General features: G+C 36.7%; 1 protein-coding gene across 2 annotated transcripts in view; it reads right to left on the bottom strand.

Annotated features, from left to right (window-relative positions):
- LOC135080706 (hypoxia-inducible factor 1-alpha-like) overlaps positions 1–21,573 on the bottom strand; it is a 133,584-nt gene that overhangs the window by 64,040 nt on the left and 47,971 nt on the right. For both annotated transcript variants that reach the window (XM_063975421.1, XM_063975420.1), the window contains exon 6: positions 21,444–21,550. In XM_063975421.1, the coding sequence (XP_063831491.1) occupies positions 21,444–21,550 (107 nt within the window). The remainder of the gene's footprint in view (positions 1–21,443; positions 21,551–21,573) is intronic.

The raw sequence follows: 21,573 nt of genomic DNA, 5'->3' as shown, positions 1-21,573 counted from the left end.
AAGGGACAAATTGGTTTTCGCCCTTGCCTAACAGTAGAGAATTTCACGGAATTTCAAGAAGTTAATTTCCATCGCCAAACACTATTCACAGCAACCATTGGACAAGTTCATGAAAAGACGATATTAAATTATGTGCGAAAACTATTTAATTACATTCATTCATTTGCTTTGAATATTTAATAAATCACTCGGTCAGTTGACTATCAAAAGCAGACGTACCTAAAAGTTTCTCAATTGACTGGAGAGTCTAGCGTCATATTATGTACTAAACCTAATTGGGGCATGATTTTAATCCAATTCCATGTTATTAGTGTAACTTACTGTCACAATGAAACGCTTCATCGACAGCGTAATGACCAATCCAGTGGCAACCGGACACTTTCGGCTGACGGAAACTTTTATTTGTCCCAATTAACTGTCATCGCATAATTATAATTACAGTGTGTTTACCGCATTGATACAGTTACGAGTTGGCGCCGAGAGCGAAGTGAAATAAAAATGTTTTGCGAGTGACTCACACGCGCGCTTATTTCAGTGCTGCGTTCAAGTTCAAGGTAAGATGGAGTCGTGATCGGTGCGTGCCACTTTTTCGTCCGTGTTTATTGACGGGAAGTTGTTAAATAAAATTATACTATCAGTAAGTGCGTAGGTACTCAATAGAAATAATGGTGTATTATCAAGACAAAAATTACAGACGCAAAAGCGTTGCAAACCGATACAAAATAAGGTAAGAAGTTGAACGACACTCCGAAAAATACTGAGGATCAACAGAGCTCTATAAAAAAAAATGAAATGAAAACTTCCTTAAGGAAAACATCCTGTCTACAGGATATTACCATAAAAAATTGTAAAAAAAAAACATAAGAAAGCGAAGATAACAGATGATAAAACAAGTGAAAATCGGCGCGTGCCAGTTTCGGTTAGGTAACGTGTGTGCGAGCACGTGCTTATATCGCTATTCGGTAGCCATCACTCGGGGACCGCATGATAAATTGAAGACACTGTTTTAGATCTCACACCATGACCCTAATCAACATTAACGTCAATGGAAATTAGCTAATGTATAAATTAGTAATCAAATTAATCCCCGTCTGTAGGGTGCCGTACCTCAAAATGAAAACAGGAATTCTATTCGCTGTCATCAATTTTTTTAAGATATTATGCTATCAACATAAAATTAATAATCATGAAGTTTTGCAAGAAGAGAGTAGGTAGGTATTTTTGTATTACTTCTAGAGTGAATAAAGTAAGTATGCGAAAATTTGACAGATTTTTAATAAAAAATGCTCATCATTTATCTGGTTATTTAATAAATGGGTACCGCTTATGCTAAACTAACCTAACTCAACTTCATAAAAAAATTAATGTGCTACAAGATTTCACAGTTGACGTCTTATTAATCTTATTAAAATAGAAAAAAACATACATTGTGCCAATTTGGCACGCAGAACAAACAAGACACTTTGTAAAAAAAGGATAAAAAATTGGATTTTAAAATGAGACTAAACTTTCAGGATTCTGGTCACGGTACATTACACAACGTAAGTAACTCGCTTTGAAGTCGACGGTAGAAAAAAGTAGAAAAGGGGTAAAGTAATTTTGCGATTCTTCGCCGGCAGCTAAAATAAAAGCGATCAAAGACGCTTTGAGATTCTAACTTAGTTAGAATACACAGTTTGACACCATATCCCAATAATTCTAAACCACAACTTTTTTAAAAAGACCCTTCATTCTGGTCTTAAAAACTTAATTGATTTTAAATTACCCGTAAATTACGATTTTTGGTCGCATTGTAATTGAAAAAAGTAGTTAAATTGAGTTGACAAAATTGTGACGTCACTTGCTTGTAGTGCCATACAAAATCTATGGGAGAGTTTCGTTTTGACAGTTTTAAAAAGTACGTCAATTGATTGGTGGTGTCAACATGTCTATATTACGTAAGTGAGTAGTCTCAGACAGAATCAATTCTTCTTCTCATAACGTGTGGGCTGTAACAATCCTGGTGGGTGTTATACTTGATAAGCCGTAGCCGAATTATCTAATAGATTTAAGGCCAAGCGCACAAATGATTTCGAACTGACGACTCCATTATTAACACCCCAATCCGCACCGTTGCAGGCGAAAGACAATTTATTTTCAGAAGAGTAGTAAAACTACGAAGAATATACGGAAATCTTTTCCTAGTTATTGTAAATTCGTAAGTAACTATGGAGAAGAAACGTCATAGTTACATAACATGTTATGGTCGTTGAACGCACAAACACAAATGGAAATGAAAATGTAAGTAGAGAGTGTTACCTTGTTTAAGATGCTGGATGAAGTCTTTCTGTAATCAACCAAAACCACGAGCAGTGGCTTGTATGATCATGAGAAACATAGCATAAGTGTAACATACATTATTTGCTTCAGTATGCCACTCACGGGACGACAAACTTAAGTAGAGCAGTGACAGACACTAATGTAACTGGTACACTGTACCCGGCTACCGTCGAAATTACCATTTCAATCAAAGTTTCATTGCAAGGGTCGTGTTTTCGCAGAATTATAGACAACTATCGCAAACTTTACGTTAACAACGACGCTGGAATATTTTGTTGACGTAAACATATTGTGATGTGGGTCCAAGGTGCCATGTTTTTTACGTGTAAATTCGCAAACACCAAAATTTTCTTTTATCTAAACATAACGCAATATTCTTTCGATCACTCGTTTACGTCACAAAAAGGCGTGCTGTGTGCGATAATATTTTTTTTATTACGCACTCGAGTGAGAGCAAAAATAACGCAGATATTTTGGGCTGAACAGTTCAAGTGTGACAATAGTTTAAGGGTCTCCATTAATTTTAGAACTTTTAAAGCGAGTGTTGATTTTATTTCACGAGTTAAGGGTCACTCTGGCGAAAACTGTGAATTCATTCAAACCTTTTTCCGAAGTCATTAGTCTGTTTCCCGGAAATGAAAGCCGAAAGCACTTTTCCCTTCTTTTTCTATACCTCAATGTACTTATGTAAGAGTTTACTTAAAGTATTTACATAAAATACGAGGTGGGTCAGCATCAGTCGACATTTCATAGGTTAGGTAATTTAAATTCATAGGTTTTCATGACAAACGCATAAACTTTGTTTTCTTAGCGAATAGTAACATATCCTTGACACCTGTATAGTATCTATTCATAGTACACATTATGCGCACGTCAACACTACATAGTACTCCAACAAGTCTGGTAGGTACTAGAATATTTTTACTTCATCTTCGTTAGTCTTAGCATCCAGATAGTATAAAAATCTATGATTTCTGAACTGAATGAAGATTGTACATTTTTCGCAGAAAAGAACGCAATACATATGAAGAAGAAAAATAGCTTATTACTAACGGAATTGACAAACTGTATAAATAAATCAAGAAACGAAACAACAAACCACACCGTTTAAATCCCCGAATGATAAAGCATGAATTTTGTAGAAGTATCAAAGTTTCAATTCAGGATTAAAATTATGAAATTTTTCATTGTTCCGTGTAAAATTAGCTAGAAGGCCATTTTGGTGGGTGACAGTTAATTTAATTTTGCTAAGCCGGCCACTCTTCTGCGCCGTATGAAAATTTTATGGATGTGGACCGCATGTGGCTGAAAACCTTACCGTAACGTTATATCAATGTGAGCTATGGTTATGGAATATTAGATGTGATATTCAGAAATACTATTTATAGTTCAGTTATTCAGCTGAGATTTTTATCGTATCCCATCTTCGTCTTAAAAAATATCTCGTTAAGGGCACAGTTACAAATTCTGACACTGCAATCTACTAAACGGGGCCCTGCGAAAAACAGTTCCTGTCGAGAAGTCTTCGTGGGAACAAGCCCTTATGTAAGTATCGGTTTCCACTAAAATATCTGTGTAAAAAATCTTCAGGCGTTTACGCAAAATTATTTTGGTTATGATATTTATTTTGTATCCCTCCTTTATCTTCTGTGGCGGCGTGATTTAGGTTTGTGTTTGCTTTGTATTCGTGATGATATACGAGTAAATGTACCATGAATATTTGCAAGACCCTTCTTCCTTGGAAACAAAGTTTATTTTGCAAAGGCTTTCTGGTTCAATATCTGTACAATTATTATCATATGGCATAACTATTGTCTTAATAATGGATCTTCGTTCTCTCAATAGATAGTTAACTCTTGATAGAAGTTACCAAACAGTTTTGCATAGTTTCGAGTTCAGGCATAATCAATGAACGATAATAATTCATCGTGTGATGTTAATCTTTGGTATGATACTTGCAATTTTTAATGGATAATCATTACGCTGATAAAATAATAAATATCACGGTCTACGTGCGTGTTTGATAAAAAACAATACATAATAATACTTCATAAGAAGGCACATTTAGGATCTTCGTAGACATACATAATGAGAAAATTAACCTCCTTCTGGCGTAGTGGGGTAAAAAGGGCTTAATTCAATCTAATTTTTATGTGGCTCTTTTTGAGGCACTTACACGTGCCAACCACCGCTGCTTCTAATTTATTTACAAAAGAGTTAAAACCCTTAGTATCAGAGAACCTCATTTTACAGCATGTGTGTAAAATGGATACATAAAGTAAAGTGGATATATGTATAGTATAATACATTTATATTCACAAAAAAAGATACCGCAGTGTTAAACGTTAAAGGATATTTTTAAACTTTTGCGAGTACCTATTTAGGAAGGCGCTAGACGTTAGGGCGCTACTAACCGGCCAATCTGGAAGTCATTGGGGGATGCCTGCCTATGTTCAGCAGAGGACGTCTTGTGGCTAAAATGATGATGAATGATTACTAGTATTCAGTAATAATTTACGTTAACTTAACTTCATCATGAACCGGTGTTTTTTGTATAAGAGTTTGACAGATTTTTGACGTTTGTTAAAGTCAAAGTAAGATGGTGAAACCCAGCCTAAGGTGCCATCTTTACGGTCCTATACTTCGGTATAAACTACAAATCTTAGGCAATTCACATCGTAAAGATAGAAACGATGCCGACAGACGTGACTGTCAAGCTGTCGTTACGTTTACGACGCTAAAACGCGGGAAGCAATCGATTGGCTTTCGTGCAACCGTAAAATGGGAGACGAGTTTATTGCGATAATCTGGCGATAACGATTTCAGTACCGAGGTTTAAGACAACTATTAAGTTTTTAAATAATGCGGTAGGGGTGAACTAGGTGAGCCTAGAGACAGAAAGAAAACGTGTCTTTAGTCGGATTTCTGAACTGATATTTTAATTTGAGCGTACTCATGTTCCACTAAGTATCAACTTATTATGAAGAGTAGAAATTAAGCACGGTTAACGTTATCTCAATTCACAAACCAGGGGGTTACTCGTACTTGTTAAAAACCATCTTACCTCAGATCATAGAAGGGAATAGATGTGAAACGGGGGCGTGGCGCGTGTCTCCGCGATATGCCCAGAAACGAACATCGGCCGCGTAGCTAGGTTAGTCGCGATTCAGTCGTACTAAGGAAATGTTCTCCGATATTTTGGATAATGCGTCGTTACGTGCAATAAAACAAGTGAAACGAAGAACTACAGGAACAATGGAGTCATTTACTACATGTAAGTATTGCAAATCCATTGGTATTTTGCTTATAAATAAAAAAAACTAAACATTTTTACGAACGAATTCAGTGCCGTAACAGTTACTGCGATATCGAAATCAGTGGTGATAAAAATTCTAACACACTTGTACATTGACGATTTAGTTAGCAACCACTTTATGTCATGCTCAACTACTGCGCAATGTATTTAATTTCTTCCGATATCCACTGTCGTGTGAAAATACACAGTACGGCCGCATGTGCCGGTCGTAACATAGTGCCGTGCTCGTGTTCTAATGCGGTTTCCTATTATCGATAAATAGAAGTAAATTATAATTTTCCATTTTGTAATTTTAAATAAAAAAATGATGTGTCACTTGCGATTATAAGATTTTACAAAAAAAATAATAACAGTAGAAGTAATTAGTAACTGTCAACTATGTAATTACTATAAGAGCTAGTTGAAAGCCTAATATAGGCATTATTTTTGGTAAACATATGCGGTACGCAGATCGCCATAATTAAAAAGTAAATGCGTGATAGTAGTTATTAATAACGTATAATAATAAAAAGGTTTTCATACATAAGCATTTTGTGAAACCAGTTTCGAGCCTTGCCCCTAGCGATTTAAAGTATCGATATCTTGTCGACTCCATTTTATCTTTGTTCTCTCACTAGCGTTTTCTATGTGTGCGTCACGTCACGCGGCCATTGATTGGCCATAAGGCACGCCTTCTGGCCAATCACAGCACTTTTAAGCCGGTTGCACATGTTGTCGTAGACTCTCAGTCGCTTTGTTTTTACACAGTTGAATGTGTGTGTGGGAGCTGTGGTGGGGGAAATGTGGGGACAGTGGTTCTCGTTGTAGTTACGCGCGACTTCATATCTATTCTCTTTCTATGATCTGAGCATCTTACTAATGTTTGTTCTTGGTAGTTAAACATTTTTCGTAATTTCGTTTCTAATTCAATTTCAAGTCGTATTACTACGAAAACAAATGTTATCCCATCAAAAACAATACTTGTCAAAAAAACCAAGTCTCGCAACTCAGTTGTTCTACGGTAAAAAGTTGTGAGATCCATGTAATACCAAGTCCAGGCCAGGAAATCTTTAACGTTTTACATAAATATATTGACTTGGCCATCGCACTAAATAATTTAATTTACACGTGTTTTCATGCGATGGCCAAGTCAATATATTTATGTAAAACGTTAAAGATTTCCTGGCCTGGACTTGGTATTACATGGATCTCACAACTTTTTACCGTAGAACAACTGAGTTGCGAGACTTGTTTTTTTTGACAAGTATTGTTTTTGATGGGATCTCATTTCTTTTTGTATTTTGTAGACAACAGTTATGTATCTAGAAAACTGGACCGAAATTGAAAAATTTTACTCGACTTGGCGGTTGCACTACCGTGCCCCCAAATATTTTAGTTTTTCCTTGATTCATACACCAAACACTACTTATATTCCAAATTTGAAGCTTCTAGGTCTGCTAGAAGTGCCTTAGAATTTTGATGATCGGTGAGTCAGCAGTGAGTCAGTCAGTGAGTGACAAAATTAAGTAACTTTGAGCCGTTATAATTCTTAAACTACTGGTTCAAATTGAATGAAATTTTAAACATACCGTGTCTTTACAATGCCTGCATAGCAAATGAAAATTCAGCCTTCTAGTTTTATCCACAACGAAGTTACAGGCGGTCGAAAATGGCCTGAATTGCTTCGAGAAAAGGATGGTACGGCCGTGCCGCTTTTTTGCTCGACTTGGTGGGGGCACTGCCGTGCCCCCAGATAAACGTACAACTTACACCACATACCCGCAAGCTGGCCACAAACTCAAACATTACGATTAGTTTAGCACACATTTTATCGTCTTCAAAGTTCGTGTGTGCTCGTAAAAAATCTAGCGCCAAAGTTGCTGATTACTCCGCGTACAGATAGCACATCAAGGTAACACTATGATATCTTATACCGTTGAAATAGGTGCTATTTTACAACAAAAATATATGTTCTAATGTGCTGTCGACTGTACAAAAGCAAACAACACTCAGCGGGATTCCACAATTTCAGTTTGAAACTTTATGAGCTGACGGTACAAGTGAAAATACGTTTTTCGACAATAGCTATTTTACTGGCAGTCAATACTGAACACATTCCTTAATTTAATATGTAGACCCTTTTCAAAATACGTCCTTAATATAGTTTGCTAGCACCACTTCGGAACAACATGGGCTGCTGAGACAACAATTTCGGGACAACATGGTGCCGGAACAAACTTAGTTCCTTGGATTAGACTAAACCAGGACATAAAAGCTAAGACCTTCTTTATATTACGTCACAAAAGTTCATAAGCCCGCCAATGACCCTTTGTAACCTCATAACCTGGACGCAAACTATGGGGATGACTGTAATACAAGAACTGAGACGAACCGTCGCCAGTAGGTCAACCTACCAAATAAAGGGAAATGTTCAACGGAATTTGAACTTTACACCTATTAAATAAGGTTTAAAATCAATTGAGGTGGTAATTGGCTGTAGAATGACGTGAGGCTGGCCGTACGTAACCATAACCGTATAGAAACAGGAGCCTTAACAAAATGGGATAAAACTATAAAAGCCACTCTAGTAAAAATAAGTATTTTCAAGGATTACTAGTAATTTCTGATGGAATACAATAGTTACTAAATGTTATTGTTAACCCCTCTAAGTAAACTAATATTATACATGGATGGAGTGGGTTCGCCACGATAACTCAGCGACCGACGGGATTCCAGCTAACGACTTCCGAATCCGCAAAACCGACATCGTAATCGCTGATCTATTGCCGCCATACTTTACTTAAATATACAGTTATTACATTCAAAAAATATTTAACGTAACAATTTTACGTATAAGACTTCCTGCAGACTACAGATTTTTAATTGGCCGATAGTTGGAGTCGGGCTGTTAATCAGTATGGAGATGTATGAAAGTGCGCACATTACACCAATTTGGTATCTACAGGCCGATTCTTCATACAAATTGATATTGGTGCCAACTATCTACTATCTACCTATCGGCCAACTAAAAGTCGGTGGTCTGCGCCTAGGCCAAGACTTCCCGTGGACTACTGATTTGTACGTACCCGATTCTAATTTGTATGAAGAATCGGCCGACACCAATATGCTCACGTTCATATAATAATATCCATACTAATGAACACCCCGCCGAACCAACTATCGGCCGACAAAAAGTCTGCGGCTAGGCCAAGCCAAAAATATACACAATATCCCCCGGTGTCTCATTTTAAAATCATGTTTTGTTTCACAAGTATAATTTATGCACACGTCAACCGACTGAAAGTATTGTCCCCTGCCAAATGTTTTTGCTGGATGGTTATGTCTGAATATAAATCATTTGGGATTCAGTAAATAAGTAATTTATGCAGTCGTCAGGCGCACAAGTTTACTACCATTTACTAAGTTAATTTACATACACGATGAAATTCTAGAAAATTGGATTCTCATTTGGGAGCAGTGTACTAGTTAAAAAATAGAGTTACGATTTCAGATAATTTGAAATTGCAACTAATGTAGTAGAATAACTAATGAACAGATTATTAATTCATTCATTGGTTTAACAACACATTACTTAACAACAATTTTTATATCGATTATGTAGTACCTACCTAAAGTAATGTAGACTACAATAAAACCTTGACTCTCCTCTTACTTAAAATGAAAAGTTGCCTTATTTACAAGAAGATTGCCTATTTTCACGCGTAAACAGTAGCAAGCGAAGGTCAAAACCAATCACCGTCTACGTCGTAGTCTGCGACTACGATATTTGGATAGCCGTAGACTACGATATTTGGATAACCGTAGTCTACGATATTTGTACAGCAATCGTAGTATGTAGGTTTAGTAGCCCCAAATAAAGACATTCATTCTTTTCTTTCACTTGGACCTCCGTACTACGACTTACGTACGACTAACAAAATCAAAATGGCTACGTTTTCACTTAGCTAATCTCTTAACACACATTCTTACCACTCAATTTACTAGAACCACAGAATAAGTAATATACTAGAACCTCGGTTAATTAAAATATACCACTTTAGTCAAGAATACATAATTTTTCACTCAACAATCATGTTAAACAATAGAAAAACGTAAACGTGACAACACATGACGTGTTGACGTACAACTGACAAACACATGCACGTCATTAATACGTAATCCTACGGTAACAAGAGAGAAAAATCTGGGGGCACGGCAGTGCCCCCACCAAGTCGAGCAAAAAAGCGGCACGGCCGTACCATCCTTTTCTCGAAGCAATTCAGGCCATTTTCGACCGCCTGTAACTTCGTTGTGGATAAAACTAGAAAGCTGAATTTTCATTAGCTATGCAGGCATTGTAAAGACACGGTATATTTAAAATTTCATTCAATTTGAACCAGTAGTTTAAGAATTATAACGGGTCAAAGTTACTTAATTTTGTCACTCACTGACTCACTGACTCACCGATCATCAAAACTCTAAGGCACTTCTAGCAGACCTAGAAGCTTCAAATTTGGAATATAAGTAGTGTTTGGTGTATGAATCAAGGAAAAACTAAAATATTTGGGGGCACGGTAGTGCAACCGCCAAGTCGAGTAAAATTTTTCAATTTCGGTCCAGTTTTCTAAATACATAACTGCTGTCTACAAAATACAAAAAGAAATGATATTTGGGGGCACGGTAGTGCAACCGCCAAGTCGAGTAAAATTTTTCAATTTCGGTCCAGTTTTCTAGATACATAACTGCTGTCTACAAAATACAAAAAGAAATGAGATCCCATCAAAAACAATACTTGTCAAAAAAACCAAGTCTCGCAACTCAGTTGTTCTACGGTAAAAAGTTGTGAGATCCATGTAATACCAAGTCCAGGCCAGGAAATCTTTAACGTTTTACATAAATATATTGACTTGGCCATCGCATGAAAACACGTGTAAATTAAATTATTTAGTGCGATGGCCAAGTCAATAATTTATGTAAAACGTTAAAGATTTCCTGGCCTGGACTTGGTATTACATGGATCTCACAACTTTTTACCGTAGAACAACTGAGTTGCGAGACTTGGTTTTTTTGACAAGTATTGTTTTTGATGGGATTGAATTTTCTCGGCGGAAAATTGACAAGAACGTAGATCATAATTTGGATAAACTCTAAAGCCCGTATAGGAACGGAAGACTCAAGATTTTGATTGGTTAATAAATCATTTTTATGACAAAATGTTATTTGATATTTTTTGCGAGACGTAGAATGTTTATGTATAATTAAACGCAAGAACAAAAACCTAATTTTCCGAAGTTCTTAATTTTTAATGCACGAAAGACATCGTGATTTTCATTTTATAGCGGCCATAAATTTATTTCTTTCAACGTAAATTTAATTCAAAATTAACTTTTACGAGGTTATTAATTTTACATAAAAGCCTGTATTCTAAAAGATGCTTAGGATTTTATCTACACTTGGGTTTAAGTCTGGTTTTCAGTCTTAAATTCAAGCATAAATTCAATTCTGAAATGTAATGAGAGAAGGTACATTATCTAAATTCATATTTGATTATTATATCAATTCTAGATTTTATGTAATAAAAAAGTTTTGAAAATTGAAAATGTTTATGAAATATTTGGCTTCTAGACTTAATTTAAGCACACATTTACAGCTACCTCCTACTATGCATGAATTCACTAATTAAAAGTTTACAAACTCGACCCTTACGCACTATACAGTTACAGTGTTTCAGGAGGTTCGGAAAAGGGCTTTTGTTTACGCGCTGTCTATTAAAGTCAACTAAAGGTTAAAGTAAATCTAAATAGTTTCTATTTTTAAGAAACCTTAAGGTCAGTACTGCCATTTTAAGACCTACATCACCATGACTTTAATTCCATCCTTTCCGCAATCTTTATCATAATATCGCCCTAAATGTAAACTCTTATTAAACTAACAAATCAGCGAACCTAAGTTAGATTAACTAGAAAAGGATTGGATGATAAGAACTACAGCTAATCGCCTGTACAACGTGGAACAAAAGTTACTCTAGCGCCTACTTTCTTAGGGAACCTTAATGTTTATTCAGTGCTGGCAATAAAGCCTACGTCACCGTGACTTTACAAATTCCGTCCTTTCCACGGTCGTCACCCTAATGTCGCCCTAAATGTTGCGTAACGCACTCGGGGCATTTTTCCCTATTAACCCAAAAGGCTATTTATTTTGATATTCGGGCCACGCGCCTCTCCACGCCTCTTTGTACCGGTTGTAACTGCTATGAAATGCCTGTTACTGAATTGTTACAAATTGGCCGTGGAACAATAAATTCTTGGAGCTGACGAATATGTCTTCGTTATCAGCAGTACCGGAGAACTGGCCTTGTGACTTAGTCCTATTTTTTATGTCCGTTCGTTTCAGCCAAATGACGTCCACTGCTGGACAAAGGCCTCCTCCAAGGTTTTCCACAATGTTTTTATGTATGAGAAGAAAATGCAGCGTTATTATGATTTTGTTCTTCAGTTCATAAGTAAAGCTGAGAAACCAATTGAGCCATGTCATACTTACATTAGTATTTTATTTATATGTATAGTGAACTCAGCAATATTTGCTAATCTTCGACCTGTTTCACATTGTGATATCATAATTCACTTTAGCGAAACTATCCTAATATTGCCAACTCCGCTTAACCTGATCATAAAGTCACAAGTAACATTATAATCTTACGACGTTCGCATAACAAGGACAATTTAATCAGAGGCCCTTTAATACTCTACAGTGTAGTAACTATTAATATCGGTGTTGTAATCAGTCGGATTGAAAAACGGAAAGGGCAAAGACATTCTTTCAATGAGTCCTTTCTTTTGTCCGTTTGATTTGCCATTCTCGCAGAGCTTTACCACAGTATATATATGAGCTAAAGCAGTACGGAAACTTAGCCCTTTCGGCGAGTTAAATACCTACACTTCAACTGAGTGTTAGGGTTGGCACTATTAATTTTTATTAAATTAATAAGGTTCTTACTAACTTATTTATTAAAACGTTTATTTAGGTTTTTTAATTATCAAATACCTAATGGAATAAATTAATTGACTAAGTAGTTAACAAAAAAATACAACGTTAATTAGGTTCTATAATGATCGAATACATAATCGAATAAATTGGTTAAATACTATTAGAGGCCGGTAGAAGATCTATTCTCATATTAATAAAATACCGGATACTTACTTTCACATACTTAGTACAAAAGCGTGCGGAGCAAATTACTTTATCAAATAGAACACATAATTTTTTAAAAAGCGTAATTACGTAATTTAAAAAGAACTATTACAAAATCAGATGTAAACAAGCACTTTATTTAAAAAGTAATATTTAATCATTTTTACAATTCAGAATTATTACGAAGTTTAAAAAATGAAAGTTCTGGTTTTGAAGATGCTGAGTTCAAGCAGCCGTATACTACGCAATACACTCGTGGCATGTTTTTAAAAATACAGCGGACAGTACATGCAATAAAATTATTATTAAAAACACAACGTGCGCGACACTCGCGACGGATGGACTGCGAGGTTCGCTTAGAGCTCGTGTAAAGCGTGCGTCTGTGTGCGTGAGTCTGATTTCGAGCGTTTGTATGAAGCTTCCGTACTGTTTGATTTATCTACTGTGGCTTTACTTTTTTCATTGGCGTTTCAATTGTACCTTTTTTTTCTTTTTCTTGCGTACAAAACATCAATACGCTAATCAGTTAACACTTTTAAATCTCTTCAAACAGAGGTTAAGCTATTCCTGTATATTTATTGTTAGTTTGTAGGACTTAGCATTGTTGCCTTTTGCAGCCTTATCATATAAGAACTATTATTCCAAGCTTCGGAAGACACGAGCCTTATAGCTTCGAAGACGTTTATGGCGAAAATACGAAATAAGAAAATAGGTGGTAGAGTAACTTTTATTCAACATTGTACAGAGAGACTACCGGCCAGCGTTGCCAGACGTCCCGATTTTGGCGGGACGTCCCGATTTTTAAATAAAATTTATATGTCCCGCGCGGGACAGGCTCGGTCCCGCTTTTCGGAGAGAGACATTCACTTCACCAGACTATTGTTTTAAACGCCATATTATGTATTCTAAAGAATATATTTTTTTCTTTCGATTTTGGTTTATTTTTCCTTTTTTTATTCTAAAGACGAATTTAACGATAGAGTAAATCTGATTTAAAATATTATACATTTTCTATGGCTACTTTTGCTATCTATTGTCACGTAAACGTAATTTTAAGTCAAATAAAAAGATAAATATTTGAAAACCTTTGATTTTATACGTTTTTTTACTATGTCCCGCTTTTGACGGAAGAATCCCGCTATTTTCACTCAAAAAGTACCAAAGTCCCGACTTGGCGAAAAAAAAAACTGGCAACGCTGCTACCGGCTGACCCTGTAGTTATATTAACCATTAAATCGCTCTTCTCGTTATTCCGATTTAACTAGAAGATCTACTTCTTAGTTTACCCCGAATTTATATTTAGAGCAATATCAGTGTAACGACCCTGAAATGGAGAGAATTTGTAAAGTCACGGTTCCTTAAGAAAATAGGCGCTAGAGTAACTTTTGTTCTACATTGTAAATACAGATAATAAATCGGCCGTAGCATTTCTTACCGTCCAGTCCTTCTTCCAGTTATTCTGATTTAGATTTGCTTAGTTTATCCCGAGTTTACATTTAGAGTTATATTAGGGTAACGACCGTGAAATGGACGGAATTTGTAAAGTCACGGTGATGTAGGCTTTATTGCCAACACTGAATAAACGTTAACGTTCCTCGAGGAAATTGGCACTAGAGTTATGGACACGCTAAATGATCTTTCGTTCTAGTTTATAGAAATAGAACATAAGGAGCGGTAGGTAGGACAATGTTAACAATAAAGCCATGTATTCATTGTGCAAAATTTTTGTTGATAAACTGTTTATGACTAGTGTGAAACAAATGACATTGGGAACTTTTTGCCCCACTTTTCGAAAAGTAGCGGACACAAACGAAACCTATCACAGATGATACATACTAATATCCAATGAATTTCCGTGCATTTTTTTTTTCTCTCTTATATGGGAATGTTGAGAAAATGAAGTTTTAATATTTTATTTTATTTTACATTTAGGTAACATTTTTGACGACCTCGGTGGCGGAGAGGCGCACACACCGGTTTTCAAGGTGTGCCGGGCCAATCCTGAGGTCCCGGGTTCGATTCCCGGCCGGGACAATATAGAAAACGATATTTTCACATTGTCTCTGGTTTGGGTGTGTTGTGGTTCGTCGTTCCCGATTTCCATAACACAAATGCCTTAGCTACTTATTTTGGGTTGGAGTAATATATGAGATGTTGTCTAATATTAATTTAAGTATTTATAATAATAATAATAATAGGTCTTACATGTGGAACGGGGGAGAGTTGTGAATTCTCCGAATTTACAACTCTCTGAGACAATGACACTCAAATCTCTCTCCGAAACTGAGACCTATAAGTATCTTGGTATGTCAGAATCGTTAGGTATATCGGTAGAAGACATCAAAAAATCGGTGAAAGAACGCTTTTGTAGCCGACTGACAAAAGTACTTAATAGTCTTTTGTCTGGCGGCAACAAAGTAAGAGCTTTCAACGGTTGGGTGATGCCTCTATTGATATACTCCTTCGGCATACTAAGATGGACTCAGACTGAACTTGACGCCCTGGATAGGAAGGTACGTCAGCAGCTCACACAACATCGCATGTTACATCCGCGTTCATCTGTGATGAGACTGTACATTCCACGGAAGTGGGGTGGTCGAGGCTTTTTAAATGCCAAGAACCTCCACAACCGTGAAGTGTGCAGTCTCAGGGATTATTTCCTTGCCAATGAGTGCGGAATGCATCGCGATGTTGTGGCAGTTGACAAAGGCCTCACGCCGCTCTCCTTGGCGAACGAGAACTGGCGCAAGCCAAAGGTCCTGAGCGTCGCGGATCGGAAGGACGTATGGAAGAGCAAGGAGCTGCACGGGAGGTTCTATCGGGCCCTTACAGGTCCTGATGTAGACCTCCTCGCCTCGGTGAACTGGCTACGCTTCGGTGACCTCTTTGGGGAAACCGAGGGTTTTGCTTGTGCAATTGCTGACGAGGTCATGATGACGAACAATTACCGAAAATATATCCTGAAGGACGGTACGGTCGACATTTGTCGAGCATGCCACCGTCCCGGAGAGTCACTCAGGCATATAATTTCTGGTTGTTCGCATCTTGCTAACGGTGAGTACTTGCACAGGCATAACCTAGTAGCCAGAATCATCCATCAGCAACTTACTCTTCAGTACGGCCTTCTTGAATCTGAGACGCCTTATTACCGATACCAGCCGGTGCCAGTTCTCGAAAATGGTCATGCATTGCTCTATTGGGATCGTTCTATCATCACAGACAGGACTATTGTCTGTAATAAGCCTGATATTGTGGTGGTTGACCGATCCCAACGTCGGGCAATGCTCGTTGACATTACCATCCCGCATGACGAAAACCTCGTGAAGGCCGAGAAGGAAAAGCAAAGCAAATACCTTGACTTGGCCCACGAGGTGACCGCCATGTGGGATGTTGACTCGACGATCATTGTCCCGATAGTTGTCTCGGCAAACGGGCTAATAGCGAAGAGCTTCGACCAACATCTAAAGAAGCTCTCGCTGGATGGTTGGCTCAAGGGTCAGATGCAAAAGGCGGTGATCCTCAGCACGGCACGCATTGTCCGGAGGTTCCTCAGCCTGTGACCCTGACCACCGGTAGCTTGGGCCCTGCTCCGCTACCAGCGGAATAACTATTTTTAAGTATTTTTTTATAATGTATTTTTATTTTTATTTTTTTGATAATTTACATTGTAAAAAAATATTTAAAATTAAGAACCAAAGTTAATAAAGAGAATAATAATAAAATCGTTTATTACCAAAATATCATTACATATTTTCACATAATAACGTTGGACTCCACACTAGGCAAGCCTGTGTCGTGGAAGCCAGGAGACAGTTTTACGATGTAGTAGGTACTTAAAACTAACAACAATATTAATGTATGGATGCATAATCAGATGTTACAATCGATTATTGTGCTATGTTTTATTAGTATGATATAACATAAAGGTCTTCTTAGTAAGCTAAATAATTGTTGAAGTTGCTTGAGTATGTGTTGTGTCTGTAGTGAATTTAGTTGATAATGTTATTTTAGTATGCGTATGAAATGCTCTGTGTCATCGTAATCTAGTGAGGTAAGCCATGTTCCAATTTTTTGTTTAGCCTCTCGAGTAGATTTGTCTTTAATGTTGCAGCATTTAACTATTTTATTATAAATGAATGGGCTGAGGAATGTATTGAAACGGTGGGCAAATGAAGTTCTTGTTAAAGGGACTGGGATTTTAAAAATTCTTTTATGATAGGAGTTGCTTAAATCGTCGGAATTCAATACAGATTTGTGGGCTGAAGTAGAGATTGATTGAATAAAGAGCTGTCTGACGCTAAGCAGGTTGCATTCTTGGTGAAGAAGATCTGTTGGAAATAAGCGGTTTTTAAATAGCATCACCTTTAGAACTGAGCGCTGAGATCTTTCTAGTTGTAGTAATGTAGAAGTTGCAGTACCACCCCAAGCTGTGATGCAGTATGTGATGAGCGATTGACATAGGGCAGTGTATACGGACTTGAGAAGTTCTTTATTAGCCGAGGACCTTAGTAGCCTCATGATACTTGCAACCTTCCTGACTCTTGCAGATACAACATCAATGTGCTTTTTAAAATTCAACTTTTCATCAATAAGGATGCCAAGATATCTAATGAAGTCTGTTCTAGAAATTGTGTTGCAATTACACGGCTTATTGGTATCAGGGCTACAATTTGGAAAGAGAGGACTGTTTGGGCAGTAATTAGAGTGGATTTTTATAGGCGTTGTATTTGTAGGTGCTGAAGCTAGGGTTTTGTGAAAACTGATAAATTTTGTTTTAGAAGTATTGAGTGAGAGAAGGTTGTTGTTAAGCCAGTTGCTTAGGGTAGCTATGCCCACTTCTGCACTACGATGAACGGTCTCCCAGGAGTTGTCGTGGAAAACAATAGCAGTATCCTCTGCGTAACAGATTATATCGGCATTCTTTAGGTCAAGGGAGGTGACATCGTTAATATATATAAGAAATAAAGTTGGGCCAAGTATACTACCTTGTGGGACTCCAAATGAGATGGGTTGGTAGCTACTAACTAGAGAATCAATTTTAACACACTGTTGCCTGTCAGTTAAATAGCTTCTAAACCAGTCCAATGCTATGCCGCGTATACCAACAAGATCTAATTTTTTAAGAAGGATGGGAATTGAGACTGAGTCAAAGGCTTTTGCCAGATCCAGGAACACACCTATGCAAGCATTTCCTTTGTCGAGATTATCTACGATCGTATTAGTCAAGAGATTTACCGCTTGTTCAGTTGATTTTTGTCGCCGAAAGCCGTATTGTCGGTCACTTAAGAGACCATTTTCTTCGAGAAATTTTGCAAGTTTCTTATTAACAATTTTCTCCAGAATTTTATAATATTTTATTTATTTTATTTATATTTTTTATTTATTTATATTATTTTATTTACTTTTATTGGTTACTCTGCAATGCCAAACAACATAACATATAAAAATATCAAATCATTTTAGACAAATATATTTTCAACTTAGACTCGTCATATCTCAGAATTCCCATATATCACAATATAGCGCTTTAAGTGAATATACCTACAAGTATAAAGCTTTGAAATAAAATACGTTTCATCTTTGTCCGCCGTGGGGCATTTTCTCATATTAAAGTTCCCAATGTCCTTTACCATAAACACAAGTTTCTGAAACTTAGCCGTCCACTCTTGCTCTCCACTCATTAGCGGGGAGAATGGCAACATGTATCATAAACAATGTTTCATCACCTATGTTTATGGACTCTTTATAAACTGTTTACAGAGATGATGAAACATTATGAAACATTGTTTATGAACAGTTTATAAACAGTGTTTATCAACAAATGTTGCCTCATTAGGCATAAATATGGCTTTATACTCGTACAAACGAGACACAATAGTGACACAAATTGGCTTGTACTATGTATGGCTCATCACTGGCAGCTAATTATGATAAAATGAAATATGTACCTACATAGTCACGGTGATGACTTTACAGAATCGAAATTTTGATTTCAAGGATAGGTGCCAATGTTATGGTCATTGTGTAAAACACAAGTCACACTCAATAGCTAAAATAAGACTGAACACAGCTTATACAGACACCAAATATTTTACATAGGTAGTATCATAAAAAAGATTTGTTTGACTGTTTTACCTTCCTCAATGATTTAATTGTGCTTAATTTGTGGCCTTGTAATTAACGGAATATTTTTTTTGTTATCCCTTGTAATTGCCAACCATTCATGGTAAGAATATTAACCAAAATAATCACTAGCAGTACCAGAAAATTGTAAAGCATCAAGCGCTTTTATCTCTGAGTTATTCATCCAAATGATTAGATGTGAGAGGCAATTTTTATCTGCAAAATGTTCCAGACTGTGAGCGATTTGCGTCAAAATTGACACCGCGCTCCGCCAAGCAGACGACAGAAACAGATGAAGGTAGTAAGAAAACGTCATCTACCGTCGCGAACCTCATAAGCTGCGTCCATACCGGGCGAATAAGCTCGCGAGCCAAGCTTGTCATCCTGCTCACACAAAAGCAGGATGAGCGTGCGAGCGAGCAGATGTCAAGCTTGTCTCGTGATTTGATTACGTCAATCGAATAAATAAATTCGAATATAAATCTGAAGGGAGAGAACCTATAGGAAGGAGATTGTGATAAACACAATTCTTGGCAGTCCCACAAAAATCGGTTGAATTTAAACATTTTATTTTCTGATCAACCCACATGTCACTAGGGTAAAAATAATCTTGGCGCCATTGAGCGTACGTGAAAAAGAGAGAATAAATTAATACTTTCTAAACGCATATTTTACCTACTTAAAAAGCTTAGGGGTAGGTCAGTACAAAAACAGATATACGACGATCAACAACGATTGATGCAATGAATAAAGTGTTTTATTTTTCAAAAGACCAATCACCTTCAACGTCTTCTGGCAAACATTAGACGATTATCGTTAATAACAAGGCGATAAAGATAGCTGTGCAGTAAAAAGTAATTTGTCGATAAAAATAGTTTTTAGTGGATACTATTATTATGGCATACGTCTATAGGTACCAGCACGCACAAGGGTCGAGGTCATGGGATGACGTCATTAGAGTAATGTCACGTGTTGACCTACAGAGTAAAAAATGTTTTGATAAACTGTCTGAAGTCTGTTTACTGAAGATAAGCGTAACCTAGGTACCTATATAACTACATTTTGTTTACGGAACGAGATCGAAAGGTCAAAGAAACGAATATTTAAAAAATATTTTAGTTATTGACTAAAATTGGATTGGATTATTTAAAACCAAAGCAGATACTAGACCTTTTACCTTTGGAATTATAATAGCGTGACAATTGAAAAGAAAACGTATTTTTTATTTATTACTTTGTTCTCATTTTAGGCTGAAAATAAAATAAACGAAGAAACTGGTCTTTCATTTTTCAAAATTAACCTTATTTATTTTATCTTATTGCTTGAGGCATGATCCCTTTCAGGAAAAATCGACTCTCATAATTTATGTTAAAGACCAAAAGGACATACTTTTTCTTAAGAAATCAAACAAACAAAGCCAAATCACGTTGAAAAGGTAACAGACAGACCTAGTGGTTTTTTCCACAATAATATTTTGATGCAAGCGGACTCACGAGATTTATGACAATTACTAATGCAAGTGAAATAGCAATAGCCACATTTTAAGATCATTAATCACGTGATGTAAAGTACACAACGTTGTAACGCATCGTTATAGTGACGAAAAAAGTATATTCTGTGACAGTCAACAAGCGAAGCATGGCGGCAAGCCAACTATGTTAAAATAGTCCCGTGACTGCAAATAAAAAGCACTTGGACGATAGTTAAAGAGGTAACATGTATTATTTATGGAATAAAAGTATTTTAAACTTGAGCCAAATTGGCTATTGTGGTTCTCATGCGCGAATTATACGGGGCTGTCAAAGAAAATTTATTTGTATAATGGGGTAATTTACACTAGCGATTTGCTGAAACATTTTAATGAGTTGTAAACGCCGTTTGTGAAGATTTTGTATGCAAATTAAGGTCATTCAGACAATGTTTCATTACGGAGTCATTGAATAAATAATTATTAATTTCTTCTCTTTTATGTATTTTTTTGTTACGTTTAACATAAAGCTTGTTGTTTGTTCAACAAAACTACCTAGCTAGCCAGCCGGCTAGACTGACTAGCAGACAGATAATAAACAGTATAGTGCTGCCCTCTCGCGTCAGTACGTTTGATTCTTACCAACATAAAAACAATCGCTAGATGGCTGACGCAACACACGTTGTAATAGGACCAACTTTGAACAGAGGGCGCTGACCGAAATGCTGGAAAAAGCATGGTAAAGTTGTGACACTAACGGCTGTAATTTAGTCACAAAAGTTGCCGATATAAAGCTTCGTGTATTTTTTGGCTAATAAATCCTCTTAGATGACGCATCAATTTGGCGATCATATTATTTGCACGCAAGGTTTGGTTAGTGATAATTTAACCCCTTGGGAGATGCGGTTTTTATTGTCTTTTCCTTCAACATGAAGCATAAAGTAACGCTGACAAATCTTAATCAATTTGTAAGTATGTTATGATGTCCAAAACATTCTTAACTGCTCAATATCCTGCAGATAATAATAAAAAGGTGTAAACACTTACATGACTTGAAGTTCTGGGCCAAAGCAGCGCTGTCGGCAGCATGATGATACTCGTACAGGTTCCGGCCGACCAGTTCGTCTGGCTCGAATCCCAGAGTATTCTTCAGGCTGTAAAAATAATATTTTACTGT

Source organism: Ostrinia nubilalis, chromosome 18 (assembly GCF_963855985.1).
Source record: "Ostrinia nubilalis chromosome 18, ilOstNubi1.1, whole genome shotgun sequence".
NCBI classification, from domain to species: domain Eukaryota; kingdom Metazoa; phylum Arthropoda; class Insecta; order Lepidoptera; family Crambidae; genus Ostrinia; species Ostrinia nubilalis.
Note: the sequence above shows the minus strand (reverse complement) of the source record. Positions and strands in the feature narration are given on the sequence as shown.